The 23,339-nt window shown below is 47.0% G+C and overlaps 1 protein-coding gene across 3 annotated transcripts in view; it reads left to right on the top strand.

The window, feature by feature from the left end:
- The window catches only part of LOC140385807 (microtubule cross-linking factor 1-like), a 93,629-nt gene that overhangs the window by 43,885 nt on the left and 26,405 nt on the right, over positions 1 to 23,339 (top strand). For 2 of the 3 annotated variants that reach the window (XM_072468353.1, XM_072468354.1), the window contains exons 8-9: positions 10,254 to 10,562; positions 21,068 to 21,144. In XM_072468353.1, the coding sequence (XP_072324454.1) occupies positions 10,254 to 10,562; positions 21,068 to 21,144 (386 nt within the window). The remainder of the gene's footprint in view (positions 1 to 10,253; positions 10,563 to 21,067; positions 21,145 to 23,339) is intronic. The other variant, XM_072468355.1, reaches the window with a different exon arrangement.

Consider the following 23,339-nt stretch of genomic DNA (forward strand, 5'->3'; position numbering starts at 1 on the left):
GAATGCACAAAATAGGAGCAGCAATAGACCTTATGGTCTTTTGAGCCTGCTCTGTCATTCAATATGATCATGGCTGATCTTGGGCTTCAACTGCCTGTCCCCCACATCCCTTAATTCGCTCAGAGACAAATAATCTGTGCAATTGACAGCAGAGATCAGAGAGCCAGAGCTGTCAATCAAGCAATGTTTTCTCTGAGGCTCAGGTATTTTAGTATGCGGCGTTATTTAGCTGTCATTTAGACATCATTTGGTAATGTTGTCAGGATTGTCAGCCAAGAATTTATACTAAGACTTAGCTTATCTCTGCTGTCAATTTCACAATGTGTATTTACACAAGGTTAAGAGGATTTTAGTTTCAGCTAAAAGGTTGGACTGATGGATCGTTTTATTACCCTGTAGTGAAATTTTTTTTTAACATAGCTAAACATAGTTTACCATGAATGAATTACTGCTTTTAAGGCTTCTTTTTAAACACATCCTAATGTCATTGTAGAATTCAATTGGATTTGATTTGTTTTATTGTCACGTGTACCGAGTATTGTTCTGCATGCAGTCCGGCAGATCATTTCATACATGAAAAAAAAACATAAGACATACATAAATACACAATGTAAATACATAGACACAGGCATCAGGTGAGGCATATGGAGTGCAGTTCTACTCAGCAGAGAAGATGTTTGAAGAGATCAGAAGAGAGTCATTCAGGAGTCTGGTAACAGCGGGGAAGAAGCTGTTTTTGAATCTGTTAGTGCGTGTTCTCAGACTTTTGTAACTCCTGCCCGATGGAAGAAGTTGGAAGAGTGAATAACCCAGGTGGGAGGGGTCTTTGATTATGCTGCCCACTTTTCCAAGAGAGCATAACAGCATCTATGCTTCCTCAGGAAACTAAAGAAATTCAGCATGTCCGCATTGACTCATGCCAATTTTTACAGGTGCACCATATGAAACATCCTACCTGGTGCATCGCAGCCTGGTATGGCAACTGCTCAGCCCAAGACCATGAGAAACTACAGAGAGTCGTGAACACAGCCCAGTCAATCATGCAAAACCGCCTCCCATCCACTGACTCTGTCTACACTTCCCACTCCCTTGGGAAAGCGGACAGCATAATCGAATACCCCTCCCACCCGGTTTATTCACTCTTTCAACCTCTTCCATCGGGCAAGAGTAGGGCTGCAGTCCGTATGCTCACCCGATGCCTGTGTCTATGTATTTGCATTGTGTATTTATGTATGTCCTACATTCTTTTTCATGTGTGGAACGATCGGTCTGGACTGTACGCAGAACAATACATTGCACTGTACCTGGGTACACGTGACAATAAATCCAATCCAATCCAAATCTGAATAGCTGGGGTCCCAGCACCGATCCCTGCGGTACCCCACTCGTCACTGCCTGCCAATTTGAAAAAGACCTGATAATTCCTACTCTTTGTTTCCTGTCTGCTGATCAGTTTTCTGTTCGATTTGTGGACAGAAATTGGATTCAGATGTAATGGGAAGGATTCTAAACGCCTATGGGTTTCCGGCAAGGAAATTATTGGTTTCAGTTAGATACCTGCCCAGCTGCAGCAGAATAATGTTTATATATTACAGTAAAACTCTCTTGAGGTCAATTTTAATCATACTATCCCAGTGGAAACTGGGTGTACAGGCAGTTAAAATCAACCAGCTGACTAACTCACCCCATCTGGATTGCACCATCTTCAGATTTAACCTGATCTTTTGAACAGGGAGCAAATCCCCCAGTCAGAACCAGTGGTGTCTTTCTTCAAGCACATACATTGGCTTCAGATGATGTCATCGGGCCCCGACCACCATCTTGGGGCCCCTACCACCATCTTAATTCTGACCCGAGTGGGGAAGCTACTCTTTTCCTGTCGATTAAGGTCAAGTAAAAAAAAAAGATCAGAAGCAAAAGAGAACATTTTAACTGCTGGAACTAATCAAGATGTCACCAAACGACTTGCCGCCTGGAATGAGTAAGAACAGGGTGGGGGGAAGTGACTGCTGGCCTCCAGTCGGTCACCCACTGATACTCAGCTGTGTAAGGTGACGGGGAAGGTGCATCACGGTCGAGGACCCGTGGGAGGGAAGACTGAAGCAGGGAAGACATAGACTTTCCTTGTAGGTATTGGAAGAGTATTCCTGCTTTTCAGAACCACCGCAGAGGCAAATAGCATGCCATCGTGAATGGCCAGTTTAGCTTCCATTAACCTGCTCACCTCATTGACCTGGCGAGAAAGCCACAATGGCTCACTGGCTCAGAATGGAACTTAAATTGTGATCGGAGTTGGAGGCACAGTCAGATCATCTCCTGATTTTTTTTTAAAGGATGCCGCTGCTTTCTGGAGGTAGCCTTTGCTACCGGCTCAGGAGAACAGGTTAAAACATCAGACTGCGGAGACATGTTGGGTACTTTTCTCAGTTGATATTACCTCATTGCCTGCGCAGTTTGCAAAGCTGAGGAAACCACGTCAAGGCCCCGTGCGCCAATGCTACCCCGCTGGGCATTTAAAAGGTTTAGTCTGGAGTCAGCCAGAGGGCCCAGCAGTCGGGAAATATCACTGACGTAATATTTTTCACACCTTCAAGACACCAGAGTTGGAAATGGCCTGGAGACAAAGACAGAGGATAACAGATGGAAGATGACAACAGAGCTAAGCACGAGATAAAAGCTAACAGAGAAACCAGATGGTATCCTGAGCAGTTTGTTAATGGGATAGAAGCCAGTCTGACAGTGCTTTCACACCTGTTTACACTTCGCAATGCATATCCATCACAAGGAGGTTAAGAAAAACATTCAAAATAAGCCTGCCACTGTAAACCAATATCCAAGTACCTTGATATCAGAACTGGCATCATCAAAGACAGAATCAAAAATCAGAGCATGCCTAAAACGCATGTAGTGACATATTGTCAAACTAAAGGTCTCAGCATCTCTGATCTGTGACTTCTAATTAAATTGTTGGCTTGCTTTGTAAAGGCCTGGATTCTCACCACTGGGTTGGGAGCGCAGGGGCCTTTTATCCAACTCCAGAAATCCGACCTGGGAAAATGTGCCTCAGAGGTTGGGAAGAGTGCCAGGTGCAGAGGCGAGGTGGATGGAAGGCCTGCCTCTGAGCTCCGCAACTGTGTCCAAGATTTTTTAAAAATCTGCAACCATCACACTCACACACTCCACATGCCCCATCCGTGTCAACGTTTGCCACTTTATGCCCTTAACGCACACCCGTGGTATTTCTAATTCATAAAAACCCATTTGCTATATTTACATTCAACTACTTCCTTATTAAAATAAACATTTCATGTAAGTGCTTAATCCCATATAAAGACAAGAATTGCCATTCATAGTCCCACTTCAAAGGGACTATTACCACCTGTATCTGTCTATCAAACTGTGAAATGAAAGGCATCCTACTGTGATAATGGAAGGTTGTGATTACAGTCATACATCACTAATCCAGTAATGAAATCCATCGGGTCTATGCCAAAAGAATGAAATAGTAAACAATGTATTTTTGAAATATTCCAGACATTTCTTTCAAAAGTTTAAAGGGAAGGAGTTTTGAATGCCTTTACAGTTTGACCGTTATATTTGACAGCTTATTTTGACACTTTTGGCAGTTACTTCTGTTATGGGCGAGGCGTTTCCAGAACACCAAAATGTATCATGGAGTTCAACCAACCTCTCCCTTTAATGTATTTGTTGCTTTTCCTAGCACACGGCTTGTTCCCTAGGTGTGGGATTAAAATTAAGGACACGTGGGTTTTTAAACACAAAACACTGTTTATTCCATGAGCTCAACTTAACATCTTAAGTAAACATTGGATCTCTTAACACCCCTTTCTTTAAAGATAACTCAGAAAATATTGCAACAGTAAATAATTCCTCAAAATGTTCCTTCAAACTTCCAAGAGATTTAACACCTTTAAACAGAATCACATCAGGTTAAAGGCTTTACTATTATGAGTTTAAATCACCCAAATGATCCAGAGATAGTCTTTCATGGCAGAGATCCAGCTCACTGCAAGCACAGACACTGTCAAGCTCTTTTCAAACTGCAGCTCTCTGGAAACATACAGACACACACAAGCTCTTTTTCAAACTCAAACTTAAAACTGCAAAATGGCTGACCTGACCTCAGCTCCACCCACTCTCTGACATTACTGTTTTCTTAAAGGTACATTGCTTAAACATCCATGTCGAAAGGTACTCTCACATTAAACTTCTGACAGTTCATGTTGATATTTTTGATAGTTCCAATGAGATTGACAATTAATGAGTTTTTGCACTTTTTACACACATGCCTACTCTTAACAATTACAAGGGGTACCGTACCTTTCCCAAGGGGCACCTAACCTCCCCAATGTTGCCCCAGGGCAATGTTCCTACCAGGTCTAATTTGTGCATGTCATGTTTCATGCACAAAAATTAGATGTAAGTTTTTGGCAGCCGCTGATTTATATGGGCAGCTGCCTCCGCGAAATCCTGACTGGGGCCAATTCCTGTCATCTAGAAAATGGTAGGTACCATGTTCGGAGGCAGGACTTCCTTGGAATTTGGCCTCTTCCACCATTTTCGCAATGAGGGAAGTCCATTCTGTTATTGCAAAACCCAGGTCAAAATGGCTGATTCATCATGGAAACAGAAAACACTGGAACTGCACAGTTAGTGAAGGTAACTTATGTTAAGCTATCTTCTCTCAGATGCTGACTACTGACCAGATTTTCTACATCCACACTTTTCATTTTAACTTTGCAATGTGATTAACCCTCAATCTATTGACTCTAGCTAACCCTTCACAGAGAAACTGCTGGTGCAGAGGCTTGTCCGTTTGACAGTCTGGAATGTGGAAAATGTCATTTTTCAGAAGCTCAGCGTTACTGTAGAATGTGGCTGGCAATATCCGTTGGAGGTGGTTTCCCCAATTGATGAAGTATTAGATAGAAACTTCTAGAAGCGCAAGATCTTGCAGAAAGAAGTTGAATTCAAATGAAATGTATTGATGTAATCGACAATAGTCTGGTTTCTAGTATCTGGCTTGTAGTACACAGATAGGGTGCTGTGGTGTAATTATGTACAGTCAGTTTCCTGTACGATTAGTCTTTGAGGATTAAAGGATGTTTGACGTGGATCAGTACTCGTGCCTGTCCCTATTTGATAATGAAATTTTAAAATATTTTAATCCATTGCCCGCCTTTATGAATGTAGAGAGCCACTGGCAGCTGGGAGATTTGTGTGTGGGGAAAGCTAATTATTTTTAATCGTCGGAATTATGCTTCAGCAATGGAGAAGGGAAGGGATGGTTTTGAGGATAACCCAACAGTGGTTGTGGGATGAAGATTGAAGGAAGCTTCCTTATGAAAAAATTGACAATTTATGAAGTTCCATACACTTGGAATATCTCAGTCAGTGATTAGCCATTTAGCACAGTGCGTTGTCTCGTGGGAAGTGACACAGGGTTGGCCATTGAATGAGGCCTGCTGTGTTTAACTGTGAATCCGGTATCACAACCCATGTTCTTAGCAGCTGGGAGCTGTTCAAAGCGATATAATGGTGCACTGTCTGGGGTGTTCAGTATCAAGATTTTAAGGTCTGTTGGTTTTCTCCAAAGGCAGCTTGCTTCAATCACCATCTCAAAACTTCGACAGGGGCTGGCCACTGTCCTATGCTGTTTAAAGCCTTCCCAGCAGACCATCAATACTGCACATGAAACTAATGCTATTGTAAATGATTAGATTTTTGGCACATTTCTGCTAAGTTATCTGTGCATGCAATGTCAGTGCTTCGCATGGTGTTGCTTGTATCTAGCGCATAGTCCATTTTTTTTAATGGAAGAGTTATTGATTCAGAAACACAAGCAAGCATTTGTCTCCCTGAGAACAAAGCAGGGAGTAGGCAGCCCGGAACTTGAGCTGATCTCTCCACAAGGAAACTCTTACCAAACCTGTCTCCTTCAGCGCCCCACTGTAACAGAGTCATGAACTACCTGATTAGGAGGGTGATTTTCTAGGCTTGTCCGCTGGGGGTGCAAATCCCGTTATGGCTGTTAACTCTCGGGAGAGAGCCAGAACGGGATTTGTGCCATGGAGATCTCAGAATGAGATTTTCCCCACTCCCGCCACCGACATAATCAGCTTCACGTCCAACGCGGGCATGAATCTGGTTACCATCATAGAACCATAGAATTCTTACAGTGCACAAGGACGCCATTCGGCCCATCGAGTCTGCACTGACCCTCTGAAAGAGCACCGTTCCTAGAACCACTCGCCCACCCTATCCCCATAACCTCAACTAACCTGCACATCATTGGACACTAAGGGGCAATTTAGTATGACCAGTCCACCTAACCTGCACATCTTTGGACTGTGGGAGGAAACCGGAGCACCCGGAGAAAAGCCAGGCAGACACGGGGAGAACATGCATACTCCACACAGACAGCCACCCGAGGCCGGAACTGAACCCGGGTCCCTGGCATTGTCAGGCAACAGTGCTTACCACTGTGCCACCCCCAATTTGAATGTATTTAAATATGCCTAAACTGCCATAGTGCACTGATTGGCACTGGTGAGGGGTGAAGGCAAGGTGACGATGTGGGGGGGGGGGGGGATGGAGATTGCCATTGTTGAGCGATTGGGGGGAGGGGCACGAAGGTGACAGGGGGAGATTGCCAGCAATAATCAATGATGGATGGTGGGGCGGGAGATTGCCGGCGAGGATGGATGTGAGGGGAGGGGGGGGGGGGGGGGGGGGTCAGTCCCGATGCCCCTGGGGGGGCCTATCTCTCCACTTTGAGATAGGGGCACCCTTTGATTTCTGGAGCCAGGCTTGCTGGCTCCCTTAGGCCCTGCTCTTCAAGAATGACAGCTCAAACCACGCCCACCAATTCTTTTTTGACAAATTGTCCAAAGATCTGCAGAGAAAACCTACCTGTTTCTCGTGGTAGAAACACGCAGGTTTTCAGTCGGAAAATTCAGCCCTGGGTTTTAGCTGCGCTCTGAAAGCTAGTGATCCAAACAAACCTGTTGGACTTTAAGCTGGTGTTGTAAGACATCTTACTGTGCTCACCCCTATCCAACGCTGGCGCCTCCACATCATGGCTTTCGAGAAAAGACCTGTACTTGTCTAGCGCTTTTCATGACCACCAGATGTCTCAGCCCAGTGAGGTACCTTTGAAATATAGTCACTGTTGTAATGTAGGAAACGTGACTGTGAATTAGTGCACAGCAAGCTCCCACAAAGAGCAATACGATTAACTGATTTTGTGATGTTGATTGAGAGATACATACTGGCCAGGACACCTTTGAGATAGAGCCCATGGGAGCTTCTGCACTCTCCTGATCAGGCAGATGAGGTCGCAGTTCGGTGTCTCATGTGAACGACGGCACCTCTAACCGTGCAGCACTCCCTCAGTCCTGCATTGGAGTGGCGAGCATAGCTTTCGGTTTCTTGTGCTTTCAAGCTGTAAATGTGCAGTCTAAGGCCAGGCCAGTATGGTGTGAGGCAGCCTCGAGGGGCCAGCGGGTCTCTTCCTCACCTTCAGTCTTGTATTTTGTATATTTTTTCTTTTGAAACGTATGCCTAGCTTTAACAATGGTCGCTGTTCCCACAATAATCAGTGACAAAAGAGCCAGGGTGAAAACGTGCAGCTGGAGATATGGTCGCGGCCGACCAGCGAGGTTCAGTGAGTGAGAAAAGCCCCATGGCAGAAACGAATGGGATTGAAACAATAACAGTGAGGTGGTAAAAAGAATCTGCCAGCAGGATTCACAGCAGAGGGTTGGTGCGACATGTAAACAACTGCAAAGGTCCAGGCAAAGGATCGGTTACAGACTGGAAATTATCGGGGACCAGTGGCAGATAAACTGAAGAGAGAAGAGCTGGATTTGCTGATTACGATCAGGAGAGGAATTTAGGGCAGCAGATGGTGTGATGATAGGTAGCGATCAACCGGACTAAGCGTGGTGTGCAGGGCACAACCGAACAGTGGTAATAGCCTGCACTCATCTTTGCCTGCTTTTTTTTTTGAGCATTATGCTGACGCAGCTGAGGTCAAAGGTGAGGCGACCTCACCTCTGGTGTGACCCGCTCACCTGCGCTGTCTTGAGTTTCTGTAAAAAAAATTACTTCCTATTGAAAATCTCAGGCCTGGATTTTCACAGAGTTGGACCGACTCCGGAGCCCTTTAAAAATAGTAGGTGGGATCCCGTTCTGGGACTCCCTCTCCCGGCAATTTTTGCCAGCACATGCTCAGGGTGCGCATCAATCTACCCTTGTTGGCTCTTCCTTTGCAGCGGTGGCCAATACCCCTCCCCCCCCCCCCCCTCCACCCCTCCAGCACCCCACACTTTATTGTCGAATTGGGTCCCTTACTTAAGTATATGTGGTTCACGGTACCTCAGAGGAATCGTGACTCAATGACAAACCAGTTACAATACAAAAGGAATCTGTTCCTTCGGTTTGAATGGTTAAATGCTGCGTTCTAAATTAGCTGTGTTTTTAATGATCGATTACAGGGCTTTGTCCTGCAATAGTAAATTGACCATTATGTGGGTCAGCATTGCTGAGACACACTTGAGTACTCTTTCCATTGGGAAAAATTCTATTGTGCGTTCAAAACTGAACAGCAGTGTTCTGATCCGAAGAGATTCAAATTTGAAAATAAAGCAGGCCTGAAACTTCCACTTTCCACCTATGAACAACAGTGAATTTCTTTTCTGAGTGAACGTGAAACTACCTTGCTGGCATGAAAATAATAATAATTTAAAAACGTCAATTGTATTGGGCAGAATCTTGTTGAGAGGCACTGGGGGTCCCGCCTGCCAGCTGGAGAGCTGGCGCGAGAGCCACACTGCCTCTTTTCAGGAAGGCTCACTCTCAACCACAAGGCAATCAGGCAGTGGCCAGGCTCGGGCTATGGTTCGGGGCCCCTGGAATCAGGACTCTGGGGACAGAAGTCCTGCCTACCGAGAGTTGCTGGGCAATTAGAGGCTAGAAATTCTTGTGTTCAGCAGCGCCACAGGGAAGGCCATGGCACCAGAGGCCCAGGAGAGCGGCATTACCCAGACCACAGATAAGTAATATGGGGGGAGAGGCGTTCACAGGGTAGGGGTCATGGGGCGAGGATGCAGGAGTATCTGCAGCAAAGGCAGGGTTGTGGCTCTCAGCAGCCCCCCCCCCTTCCTCTTTCCTCATGCTCAGACCCTCGATGAAGGCATTGATGACCTTTAATCGGGGTGCAGGGAAAAGTCAATGGAATGGCACTAAGTCACAATGCTCGTTTGGAGAGACAGTGCAGACACCGATGGGCCGAATGGCCGTAACAATTCTGTTAAGGGTGCATCCACCCCACCCCACCGGGGGCCGACTGGTGGCCCTGCGCGCACAGCCTGCCTACACCTACGTTGATCCCAGCGGCGTTGGGGGACGAAGCCCTTGATTGATCACTAATTGGCCATTTAAGGGCCTCAATAGGCGGCAGGCAGGAGGATTGACCATGGGCCTTCCCTCCCAGAACCTAATCTGATGGAGGTCGGAAGGTGACAGGGTTCTGGTACGACACCAATCTGCTTAATGAACTGCCCTTTCCGCCTCCACGCTCCGGCAAGAACAGAGGATTCCAGCCGTAATATCTCCTGTTTTGTGGCTCCAAATTGGGCAGACTAATATTTGGGTAAGGGTGATGGAAATTCCTAAATGTAAAAATGTGGTGTTCCAATAAGGTCCGTTATTTCCGGTTTCTACTGTGCCTTGTTAAGCAGCGGCTTTCATTATTATAGTTACAAAGGCTTTCATTTTCATCAACAACGGAGCAAACATCAGGCCTTGAACCATGATCGTATGCCCTCCTCTGCCCCTCATCTGGTTCTGAGGAAACATGACAAATCTCAAATCTAGCTTTTGCTACAATCCGTGACTACAGTTAGGCAGCGAGTAACACTTTGAGCACGAGGGATAGTCTGTATTACATTCTGCCAGCCTCTGTACTGGGCTTCTCTGAAGTTAACTCATGCAGCTGCTACAGTGCGTGCTGCCCAGAATAGAGGAAATAAACAGCAGAGATTAGTTAGTGCATGGACACCAAGCTTGTCAGCATCCTAACCACTATGCTCTTGAGGCAATGGAGCAGTGGTGATTCATCGGCAGACCATCACACCACAATGCTACATTCTCGGCACCTGCTTCCATTTCACCTTCAGCTGTTAAAAGGCTTGCCTGTTAGAACCCACCCTCTTGTGTTCACAATGCAGCTTCAGACCAAGGCCTGGAAAGGAGATGGCCATTTCACTGACCAACAGGAGCCAGTGCTGGAGGCTTTCGGACAATGTCCAGCACAAGAGAGTCGCCACTCGCAAGGCCACAGGCCTGCCCTGGAATCAGAGAAACAGCCATGCAGAGAACATGCTGCATCCTTTCCACTGAAGGAAGGTAACGGGTTCCACACTCCTCCAAATTTGTTCCTTGATGCCTTGTCACTTGATTCACTGAGTGATACCGAGGGCCTTCCGCCTTGCAGCTTCGAAAGCAAGAAGAAAACATTTGCAATCTGCCTTGGCGAGGTTAGTCCTAATATGGCGTCTGCCAGTTGGAATCTGCTGTTGACACAATATAAATATGTGGCTGTAGTAACTAATGTACCGTTTCTTTCACAGGGATTTGATATCCTTTACAGGAACATCCTGGTAAAAAGCATGCCCGTGTCATTTTACCAAGTTTGTAAATTGGAGCTGTGCAGCGACATAGGACATAGAACATTACAGCGCAGTACAGGCCCTTCGGCCCTCGATGTTGCGTCGACCTGTGAAACCACTCTAAAGCCCATCTACACTATTCCCTTATCGTCCATATGTCTATCCAATGACCATTTGAATGCCCTTAGTGTTGGCGAGTCCATTACTGTTGCAGGCAGGGCATTCCACGCCCTTACTACTCTCTGAGTAAAGAACCTACCTCTGACACCTGTCTTATATCTATCTCCCCTCAATTTAAAGCTATGCCCCTCATGCTAGACATCACCATCCGAGGAAAAAGGCTCTCACTGTCCACCCTATCCAATCCTCTGATCATCTTGTATGCCTCAATTAAGTCACCTCTTAACCTTCTTCTCTTTAACAAAAACAGCCTCAAGTACCTCAGCCTTTCCTCATAAGATCTTCCCTCCATGCCAGGCAACATTCTGGTAAATCTCCTCTGCACCCTTTCCAATGCTTCCACATCCTTCCTATAATGCGGCAACCAGAATTGCACGCACTACTCCAAATTCTTAATCCTATCTGCCAAAGACTTCTCATGTCCCCTCCTGGCTCTTCTTAGCTCTCTCTTTAGGGCCTTCCTAGCTCACTTGTAACTCTCGAGCGCCCTAACTGAACCTTCATGTCTCATCTTTACAAAGCCTCCTTCTTCCTCTTGACAAGTGTTTCAACTGCTTGAGTAAACCTATCTCTTATAAACGTTATAAATTTTATAAACCTTTCCAATATTTTGCCCACAACAGAAGTAAGGCTCACTGGTCTATAGTTACTGGGGTTGTCTCTACGCTCCTTCTTGAACAAGGGGACAACATTTGCTATCCTCCAGTCTTCTGGATAATAAGATGTTGTTTCTGAGTCATGAGCTGTAGACTTCTGTTCATACTTTCCTGACAACATTAACTGAGTCTGATATTCTAGAAAGTATGAGTTAGCCGTGTTCTTCACAACTCAGCAGGAACTTTACTTGTGCACTTGAGGGGACGAAAGGTAAACCCATTTTGCAAATGGCAGTTGAACAGTTTTGCTGCACTCAACTTTGAAAGAGCACCCTTTCCCTCGCGTTTGTCAATGTAGGCCTGGTGGATTACAGACTCTACTAAGTTTCCATGTTGCAGGTAAATGTGCTATCTGTAGTACAGCTGCAGCTTGCGCAAACCAATTGAAGCTTGCCCAAAGTGACCAACGCCCATCTGACTTTTTAAAATTCAAAAAACCCGACGTTTTTTGTGTTAACGAAAAGTCACCAGAACAATGCACTCTTCATTAACATGAGACGTCTCGGGCATTCAGCCAACAGTGGACAAAGCTCAGCTTATGTCTTCTCAGTGTGCATAGAGAGAGATCCACATTGCCTGAGCATTGGATGCTACTTGAAAGTACCGCTGCCAGAGGAAGCACCTGGCTGGGAATGCTGACGCTTTGCAGCTCGTTTTTAATATGCAGCAAGATTTTTCACTGTCAAGTAGAATCAGAGAAATATATTGCTACCCCATTCCCATAATCAAGTTCTGGAGGAGAAATTTGTCCCCATCAAGTCTGTTCATTGAACACAAAATGCACCAATTTGGTGGCACCAAATCCGGGGCGTGATCAGCCTCGGCCTGTCATCTGCTAGTAGTGCATTGTCCACCTAATTGACAGCCTCCACTCTCCATCACTCAAGGCACCTGCATAAGACAGATGTTTGCCTCCCCCCCCCCGCCCCCCATGAACATTCTAATCAGGGGGATATTGCCTGCTTCAAAACCTCAGTCCCAAATCTGACCTTGCCTAGATTTTCCCAGATCTATCTCGGTCATACCACCGTCCTTGAACAGGCACTGAAGTACTGCTTGTGAAGAACTAAGTCTCTCCTTTAAATCAATCTGGAGGGTTCTTGCTCTGTCTTGTCTTACAGCAGTGCCGCAGGCCAATGATGACCCATGTTCATTCCCTCTCATTTGCCTGCCTCCCCTCCTGCAGGCCAATCCTGGCATCTAAGGCAGATATTTCACGATCAATTGAGCTAAATCGCAAGGCTGGAGTGGCATCAGCAGCTGGCTGGCGTCACGGAGAGGAGGCCAAGGGCCAGTCCGATGGAAGCCTTGGGGGCCCCCCGTCATCAGGCACCGATGAGGGAAGTAAGAACTCTGCAGAGGACTATGGAAATAGCTGCCTCTATGGAGCTGGCTGCAGAGGATGCTCAGCAATTGAATTTGTGTACTCGGAACACACAAAATGGCTGCTGAATTGACACGCAAGAATCTTGAGATCCGTACATGTTACCGATGTGTAAAGCCAGGACATTCTGCTGCTGAATGTTGGTGTAATGATTTGCTATGTCGAAGCTGTGAAGGAAAATAGGCACATAGGGTGTGCCTCCAGGAAGAACAAGCAAGCTCTGAGTAAAAAGAAGAAGCAAGAACAAACCGAGGCAACATTTAAACAAAATAAAAAGTAGAATGTCCATTTGTTTTCCCAAAGGATCTGGATGGGCAGCCAGTAAGGATGGAAGTTACACTAGAGCAGCAATCTCTTTGGTGCCAGAGACTGTCTAAAAGGCAACACTTAAACATATTCCATTAAGTCCATCAAGGATAGAGCTGAAGACATTCGCAGGAGAAGTGGTTCCATTGAAGGGCCGCATTGAAGTAGCTGTGGAACTTAATGGGCAAACAGATTTGTCTCTATATGTAGTAAAGGGACATTGTTCAGCGTTGATGGGTCGAACATGGCTGGACAAGATTCTACTGAAATGGGCCGAATGCAACATGATGACCAATAGAGAATCTGGCCTCGCAAAAATTATAAAGAAGCACATTGTTGTGATCAATGGTAAATTAGAGAACATGAAAAATATTACAGTTAAACAAAGAAAGAGAAGGAAGCCAGGTTAAATGCTTGAAGGCAAGGTCAGTACTATGTGCTTTGACAAAGAGTCATCGGACTCGAAACATTAGCTCTTTTCTCTCCCTACAGATGCTGCCAGACCTGCTGAGATTGTCCAGCATTTTCTCTTTCATTTCAGATTCCAGCATCCGTAGTAATTTGCTTTTATCCAGTACTATATGCTATTAGGACAAAGGTGGAGTGACATGTGAAGTCCGGAGTCTAGGAACCTGTCAGCATCAGTGAATGGGCCACGCCCAGAGTTCCAGTCATCAAGAAAGATGGATCCATCAGGATTTGCAGGGATTTCAAGGTCACCATAAATCCCGTGTTATGTGCTGAACAGTACCCATCGACTCACATTGATGATTTGTTTGTAGGATTGGCAGGAGGCCAACATTTCAGGAAAATTGATCTGAGCCAAGCTTACTTACGGATGAATGTGAACCAGAAGTCACAGAAACGTCTTGACACTTGTGACACGTAAAGGCTTGTTCCGGTACCAAAGATTGCCCTTTGGTATCACATCAGCTCCTGCATTGTTTCAAAGAGCAATGGATCAGACCCTGAGTGGAGTCCAGTGCTATCCATATGACATCCTAATCACTGGAAGAGATGAAGTCAAACACCTTTGAAATCTGGACGTCACTCTCCAGAGATTGGGAGACTATGATAGAGTCCATAAGGACAAGTGTGAGTTCTTCCTATCCTCCATTGAGTATTTGGGACATGCGATTGGCATCACTGGCCTCAACAAATTGTTCAAAGGTTAAAGCCATGACAGAGGTGCCTGTACCTTAAAATATTAACCAAATACGTTCCTCCCTGGGATTGTTGAACTACAAGACCATAAGACACAGGAGCAGAAGTAAGACATTAGCCAATCTTCATCCATGTTAATATACTGCCCCAACACCATGGGCCCTTAACTTATTCCGTGTGGTACCTTATCGAATGTCTTTTGGAAATCCAAGTCTTTCACATAGAACATACAGTGCAGAAGGAGGCCATTTGGCCCATCGAGTCTGCACCGACCCACTTAAGCCCTCACTTCCACCCTATCCCCGTAACCCACTAACCCCTCCTAACCTTTTTGGGTACGAGGGGCAATTTAGCATGGCCAATCCACCTGCACGTCTTTGGACTGTGGGAGGAAACAGGAGCACCCGGAGGAAACCCACGCAGACACGGGGTGAACGTGCAGACTCCGCTCAGACAGTGACCCAGCAGGGAATCGAACCTGGGACCCTGGCGCTGTGAAGCCACAGTGCTGACCACTATGCTACCGTGCTGTCCTACATCTCCTGGTCCCCCTTCATTTAACTGCTCGTTACCACCACAAAGAATTTTCATAAATTTGTCAGGCATGATTTCCCCTTCATCAAGCCATGCTGACTCTGCTTGATTATATTATGCATTTATAATATCCACAAAAGTCCCGAGAAGGTTTAACCACAACGGTTTATTTTGTCAAAGAAAAATAAACTGCAACGTGACATACAGTATATCAGTCCCAGCCGGGATTACCGATCACGCCAGTCCCAAAACTGGCCACCTTTTAAGTGGCTGGTTCACGAATCCCAGCCGCTAGCACCCTTTTGTTCCCAATGACAGAAGTTAAGCTAACTGACCGATAGTTACTTGTTTTTTGTCTCCCTCCTTTTTTGAATGAAGGTGTTTTTTTGGCAGTTTTCTAATTCTCTGCTATGGAATATTTGTCCCAACCCTGGCAACAGTTCTGAAACCATTACATAACCTCTTGGACCAGAACAAGAAGTGTCGGATCAATGCAACAACGCTTTCGCGCAAGCCAAAGAACTGTTACATTCAGACCAGTTGCTCGCTGGAAGAACAGAACCGTGGCCTGTGGAAAATCCAGGTTCAACCCTCCAAAGTCATGACTTGACCCTTCCTACAACCCCAACACTAACAGACTGTTGAGGAAAACATACCTCGCTTGCTGGTCAGACAGAGGGACAACCTCTAGTTCCTACATCAATGCCGGTTATACCAAACACCGATGATGTTAGTGCAAAGACAGAAAAATGAAATGAAGTTATCACCAGTGTAAAGAAGAGGTTCGTCGTCAACCGTTCCGAGAGCGACGACCTCCAGACCGTCCGACCTATTGACTATTGTTCATGTTCAACATGTTTTGAACTTGTTGGGGACATTTAATTGACGGGGGGAGTTAATTTTATGCATTTGTAGTAATTCTTATTAGCTCTAGTGAAGCTCTGTTATATTAATGTCTTCACCAGATGTGAGGTCATAAATCCTAGTGTAGGAAACAGAGAGAGAAGGACAGCCATGTATGAGATATCACACTGTAAATAGAGGTCCATTGTTTTAAACATCCCTGCTCACTAGTATCACGTGCTGGATTCGCCACCGTCCGGATGCTCCGTTTTGCCGGCAGCCCAGGGGTTTCCCGACGGCGTGGAGCTGCCCCACAATGGGAAACCCCATTGACCAGCCGGCGAGACGGAGCATCCCGCCAGCGGGGAGAAACAGAAATCTGGCGTGGCGGGACGGAGAAACCAGCCCCACATCTCCAAAACACATGTGGATTCTTGTATTTTTATCAGAAGCTAATTTTCCTAATTCGTAGTCAATTTTTTGTTTGTTTGAAGACAGCTCCCTGATATCATTTCTCACTTTAATTCTTATTTTACAAGAATATTGACTTTAACTTCAGCAACAAATAGTCGAGGTTCCTTTGTAACTTATCACAGCCGGCTTTTGCTGCATTAACTAAGGAGAGAGGGGCAAGCAGAAGATGAAGCACTTTGCTTTTGCGAGCCATCCCTGGTGTAACCAAGGCAGGGAATGGTAAAACACTTTAGAACAGACAATGGGACCTGCTGCTTCCTCTGAGCTGTAATAGCAATGGACTGGGACGATGAACTGCATTCTAACCCAGGTCTCAACGGAACTCAGACATGATACTCTGCAAGTGTGTTTACTATATCTCAACGCGGTGCCTCACACTGACAGCTGCTCCATCTCTCGAGCAGAGGAAGAGATCATTCTGCCTTGCGGGAAGTGAGGGAAAGTTGTCACCAGTGTAAAGAAGAGGTTCGCTGTCAACCGTTCCGAGAGCGACGACCTCCAGACCGTCCGACTTATTGACTATTGTGTAGCTGTTGAGCTAAACTTCAAACAGATTTTGTTTCAATACTGGCTCGCCTGGTAAAGGTGTAGTTCTGTGCCAGCCATGTGTCACGCCTTCATGTCATGTGTGCAATTTGATTTTTGAAATCCAATATGCCCACGTGCAGTAGCAAAAAATTGACTTTTTCTCAGCTAAAACCTTTGCACGCCATCAATGCCTCAGAGCTTCAGAACCAGGTTTCAGGCTAGTCTGTCACTCTTTTCAGGATGCTGATAAGGGAGATTGGTAATGGAAGCTAGGGATCCAAATCTGGTGGTTTCAGTCATACCGGGGGCAAGGAGGCACAGTGGTTAGCACAGTTGCTTCACAGCTCCAGAGTCCCAGGTTCGATTCCTGGCTTGGGTCACTGTCTGTGCGGAGTTTGCACTTTCTCCCCATGTCTGCGTGGGTTTCCTCCGGATGCTCCGGTTTCCTCCCACTGGGGCTGTTTAGCACAGGGCTAAATCGCTGGCTTTGAAAGCAGACCAAGGCAGCCAGCAGCATGGTTCAATTCCCGTAACAGCCTCCCCGAACAGGCGACGGAATGTGGCGACTAGGGGCTTTTCACAATAACTTCATTGAAGCCTACTTGTGACAATAAGCGATTTTCATTTCATTTCATTCACAGTCCAAAAATGTGCAGGTTAGGTGGATTGGTCATGATAAATTGCTCTTAGTGTCCAAAAAAAGGTTGGGTGGGGTTACTGGGTTACGGGGATGGGGTGATGATGTGGGCTTAGGTAGGGTGCTCTTTCCAAGGGCCGGTGCAGACTCGATGGGCCGAATAGCCTCCTACTGCATTGTAAATTCTATAATTCTATGATTTTTCTTTGGGGAGTTCCGGTTGAATTTGCCAAATTACGGGCATGATGCTCCAGTTTCGTGCGTGGTGGGGTCCGTTGCGAGCAAGAACAGAAAATACAGCATTCCAGTCAAAACTCCATCCACCCTCAGTGGCGCTGGAAAATCCCAGCCACAAGCAAGGGCGGAAGATCTCGGCCTACAATATCACGGCGTGCCTAGGAAAATTGGTCCCATCCTTGGCCTCCTCCTGGTTCTCATCAGAATCTCATCCCTCGGGAACATGATCCAAAGCATTGCATCTACATTGGATGCGCCGATGATACCCAGTTTGTAACCTGCCCGCTTCCATGGCTATCTTTCACACATCAAGTCATGGATCAACTAAAATCTGCCAGCAAAGGTTTGGCTGCCGTCAGCAATTCAGCAGGTCCCAGCCCCAATACAGGATTTCCTGTCATGTTCGATCCATCAGTGCACTCATCCCCTTGCGAGATCCAACGCCCAAATCCAATTGATTACGAAGACTGGCTACTCCCACTTCTGACATGTCGGCCAACTCTGTCTCCACTTCAACCCACATCCGCTGAAATTTTCAACACATCTCTGTCACCCTCCGATAACTTTTCCAATGCCTTCCTTGCTGGCCTTTTGAGTTTTACCTGAGATAAACTCCCAATCACCCAGAATTCCATTGCCCATAGAAATAGAATAGAAATTCTGCAAAAGTCCTTCTCACCTATTGACCTTACCAAGGCCTCCATTATCAGCCGACATTGTCTCACTGTCCATTAGCATACTGCTGTCCAAAATCTGAAATCCTTCCATGCTCCTGCCCTGTAATACATTTTCAGCCATTTTAAAACTATATCCCTTTCCACCATTTCCATACTGTGAACACGGACATTGGCACTGCCAGCCTGGTACGCTGGCTGTGCCACCTGGGAGCCCTGACCGTGCCCCCTGGCAGTGTCAAGTGGCATTTTGCCCCTGCCAGAGGTAGGACCGGGGGTGCTCTGTCAGTATGTGATGGGATGCAGGGGGGCACCTGAGTTGTGTCAGGGGTGTTCAGAAGATCGGGGTGTATTTAAAAATGGTGCCCCGATCTCATCCTGCACCGAGGAGCTCCGCTCGGCAGAGCTGACGTTAAGTGAGGCCTCGGGGACCATTCCCCGCCGGGGCCCAGAAACGAAACAGTGTCATTCGATAGCGGGATCACAGTGCTGGAAATGACCCTGCCAAGCTGGCATTATTTTGGGCGCAATCAGGCTAGGGATGCCCTGCATGGGTGTTGGGGGGGGGGGGTTCTACAGGGTGCCAGGGACTCTCCCTGAGTGCATTTGTGCTGGGGGATTCGGGGGTCACTTCGGCGACCTCAGACATCGGGAAGCCATTTAAAAATGGCATCCTGATCTCTCGCTACACTGGGGAGTTCCGGCAAGCGGAGCTTGAGGCCCCACATTCCCCACTGAGACTCCATAACGAGCGCTGGGAAACACACGGCTAAAAGTGCTCACTATGGGAATTTGTTCTCAGTTAGTTGAATCGCGCCTAGAGGTTACTATTTCTCCAACTGTTCTAAAGACAAGGGGCACTATTCAGCAGACTCAAGTTAAAGTCTGCTGAACTGCAGGCGCCCAGAAAGACCCCACTATTCAACGGCTCTTTGCCGTTTTCTCTGGCCTCAGTGAGAAACTGCCCGTCGAGGCCACTCTTTAAGTCATTCCCTGAAGACTACTCGCAGATGGGGCGCCATTTTTAAAGACAGCCCCGCTCTTTCAGCCCCCCTATGGTCACCCACCATGGCCTCAGGACCCCCTCCCCCATTTCACCTAACTTACCTCTACCAGGGTCCTCGAGCCCCCCCATCCCCCCCCCCCCCCTCTCCCCCACCTCTTATAGGCAAGTCACCTTTGGCCCAACGCCTGGCACAGACAATCTGGCATCTGGGCACCTTGGTACTGCCAGCCTGGCACCCTGGCAGTGTCAGAGTGGCACTGCTAGGGTACCCAGATGGCATTGCCCAGGTGCCAGGGGAGTATCAGGATACTACCCTGCCCACTGCCTGACCACCCGGGGGCATCAATTCCTCAGAGAGAGACCCCTCCCCCTGAGGTGCCAACCCAACTGGTTCACAACTTTGTGAACCCGTACCAAACTGCGGCCAGTTGAGGCCTCACAAGCGAGGCCCGTGATCCCAGGCCCTGGGTGAATTGTGCAATCGCATAATTAAATGAGCCTAACGACTAATTTAAATATGCATCCCTGGATCTCGCCCAGTGAGAATGAAATCGGGATCGCAATGCGTTGCGAGATCCCATTGAACCTCACGAGATGTTTCGAACGTTGCAATTCTCGATGATGGCCTCTCGCTAGATTCAGTGGCCTCGTCCTGACACCAAGACCTGAGGAGGAGAGAAGGGGTAATAGAAGTAAGGTAAATTTGTTGGCTATGCAGGAATGCAAGGTAAATACGTTTGCTAAAGACTTGGGGAACGTAGTATAAAGATCTGGCAAAGAAAGGGTTAACGTGGGACTGGGTCCAGCATTACCCTCACTGTGATGTAAAGGAACACATAACCTGAGTCTAGAGGGCAGACTTACACTTGACAGAGATGTGTGTAGAGGCAAGCATGGAGACAACTCCTAACATTGACCTTATACTGTATATATGTACATGCTCCCTGTCCCCGAAACCCCAACTAGCCTTTTGGGCACCAAGTGGCAATTTATCATGGCCAATCCACCTAACCTGCACATCTTGGACTGTGAGAGGAAACTGTGGGAGCATCCGGAGGAAACCCAGGCAGACACGGGGAGAAAGTACAAACTCCACACAGTCACCCGCGGCTGGGATTGAACCCAGGTCCTGAGTGCGGTGAGGCAGCAGTGCTAACCACTGTGCCGCCATGCAGCCCTATCTGATCCTCTTTAAGGCTGACACCCAACTCCAAGGCACCTTGAACAATGTGATATTAAAGGCACTATATAAGTTGTTTGGATGTTTGCCTATGGTATGGAGTTAAAACATGTGAATACGGCTTTCAATACGCTGTTTCTCCAGCGCTAATTATATTGTCAAAGAAATCAATATTAAGTTGAACTGACCCAATAATAAATTAAAGATGTGTTTCAACTGGTCTGATTATAGTATTTAATGCAGCCTGATTGAGCAACTGAGTATCTAGTCTTTACAGGCATACGATGTATTGTGTGGTAATGGTGTGTTCCTTTATTTCTCAATGAGCGTGAAGCTGCTCAAGGACATTTGCAAGTCACTCGCAGAGCTGCTTCATAAGAAGAACATTTGGAACTCCCCATCGCTTGCTAAAATATACCATTTGACACATTGCCATTGAGGCAGTTTGAAGCTTCTCTGGAATGTGATTAGTAACTTTTTTTACATTAGGCAGCGTAACAATAGGGTGTAATGGTGCAAATATCAACATCACCCTGTGTAAGATGTAAAGTGCTTCTTTCCAAATTACAGGCGCTGAATGACATCTGCGAGACCAAGGACGCGGCTGAACTCCAGGAAAGAGAAGCTCAAAGAGCAAGTCTTCAGAGGTACAAGATCAGGTTTTGCTGCTTAATGTTCAATTCGTGCTAGCTGGCTCCCTGAGCAATATTTAACTCTTACTCCGTGTACAGGTCAGCTCAGTTCCTCTGGGCCAGGGCTGAAAAATGCACCCGCTGTGACTCCCACAGGAAAGCATGCATCAGGTGAGGGTGGGATTGGGTTAAGCTGGGTTTCCCTGTTTGAGGATAAAGTAAAAGACCAGCCCTCACTCGCTCACCGTGACTGAGGCCAGCTTCTCAATTCCAGATTGTGAGTTGATTCCTACACCACCCTGACAAAGTGGCAATATTAAGAACACTGAAATTAAATGAATTACCTCCTTGCTGCCCCTGCCATTTACAGGACTGTCGCCAGGGCCAGAAAAGTGTGGCTATGAGAAGAGATTGGGTGGGTTGGGGTTATTTACCTTGGAACAAAGAAGGCTGAGGGGTGACTTAATTGAGGTGTACAGAATTATGAGGGGAAGAGATAGAATGAAATCATTTCCCCTGGTGGAGAATTCTAGAACCAGGGGACATAGATTCAAGATAAGAGGCAGAAGGTGTAGAGGGGACATGAGGAAGAACTTTTTTACGCAGAGGGTAGTGGGAGGCAGAGACCCTAAACTCTTTTAAAAGGTACCTGGATCTGCACTTTAAGTGCTCTAAGCTGCAGGGCTGTGGACCGGGTGCAGGAAGGTGGGATTAGAAAGGGCACCTGAGTGTCCTCGGGCTGGCATGGACAAGATGGGCCAAATGGCCTCCTTCTGCGCTGTAACTTTTCTATGATTCTGTGACTTTCGTCCTGATTCCATTTTGGCCCCAGCTGGGAAATGGTCAACCACAACAGGCAACACCACAGCTGGCACCACACAACTGGCACCACACAACTGGCAACAACCCAGCTGGCATTACACAACTGGCAACACCACAGCTGGCATTACACAACTGGCATTACACAACTGGCAACACCACAGTTGGCACCACACAACTGGCACTACACAACTGATACAACACCACAGCTGGCATTACACAACTGGCAACACCACAGCTGGCATTACACAACTGGCAACACCACAGCTGGCATTACACAACTGGCAACACCACAGCTGGCATTACACAACTGGCCACACCACAGCTGGCACCACACAACTGGCACTACACAACTGATACAACACCACAGCTGGCATTACACAACTGGCAACACCACAGCTGGCATTACACAACTGGCAACACCACAGCTGGCATTACACAACTGGCAACACCACCGCTGGCATTACACAACTGGCAACACCACAGCTGGCATTACACAACTGGCAACACCACAGCTGGCACTACACAACTGATACAACACCACAGCTGGCATTACACAACTGGCAACACCACAGCTGGCATTACACAACTGGCAACACCACAGCTGGCATTACACAACTGGCAACACCACAGCTGCCATTACACAACTTATACAACACCACAGCTGGAATTACACAACTGGCAACACCACAGCTGGCATTACACAACTGGCAACACCACAGCTGGCATTACACAACTGGCAACACCACAGCTGGCATTATACAACTGATACAACACCACAGCTGGCATTACACAACTGGCAACACCACAGCTGGCATTACACAACTGGCAACACCACAGCTGGCATTACACAACTGGCAACACCACAGTTGGCACCACACAACTGGCACTACACAACTGATACAACACCACAGCTGGCATTACAAAACTGGCAACACCACAGCTGGCATTACACAACTGGCAACACCACCGCTGGCATTACACAACTGGCAACACCACAGCTGGCATTACACAACTGGCAACACCACAGCTGGCACTACACAACTGATACAACACCACAGCTGGCATTACACAACTGGCAACACCACAGCTGGCATTACACAACTGGCAACACCACAGCTGGCATTGCACAACTGGCCACACCACAGCTGGCACCACACAACTGGCACTATCACAGCTGGCATTACACAACTAGCAACACCACAGCTGGCATTACACAACTGGCAACACCACAGCTGGCATTACACAACTGGCAACAACACAGCTGGCACTACACAACTGATACAACACCACAGCTGGCATTACACAACTGGCAACACCACAGCTGGCATTACACAACTGGCAACACCACAGCTGGCATTACACAACTGGCAACACCACAGCTGGCACCA

This window comes from Scyliorhinus torazame, chromosome 11 (assembly GCF_047496885.1).
Source record: "Scyliorhinus torazame isolate Kashiwa2021f chromosome 11, sScyTor2.1, whole genome shotgun sequence".
Classification (NCBI taxonomy): Eukaryota; Metazoa; Chordata; class Chondrichthyes; order Carcharhiniformes; family Scyliorhinidae; genus Scyliorhinus; species Scyliorhinus torazame.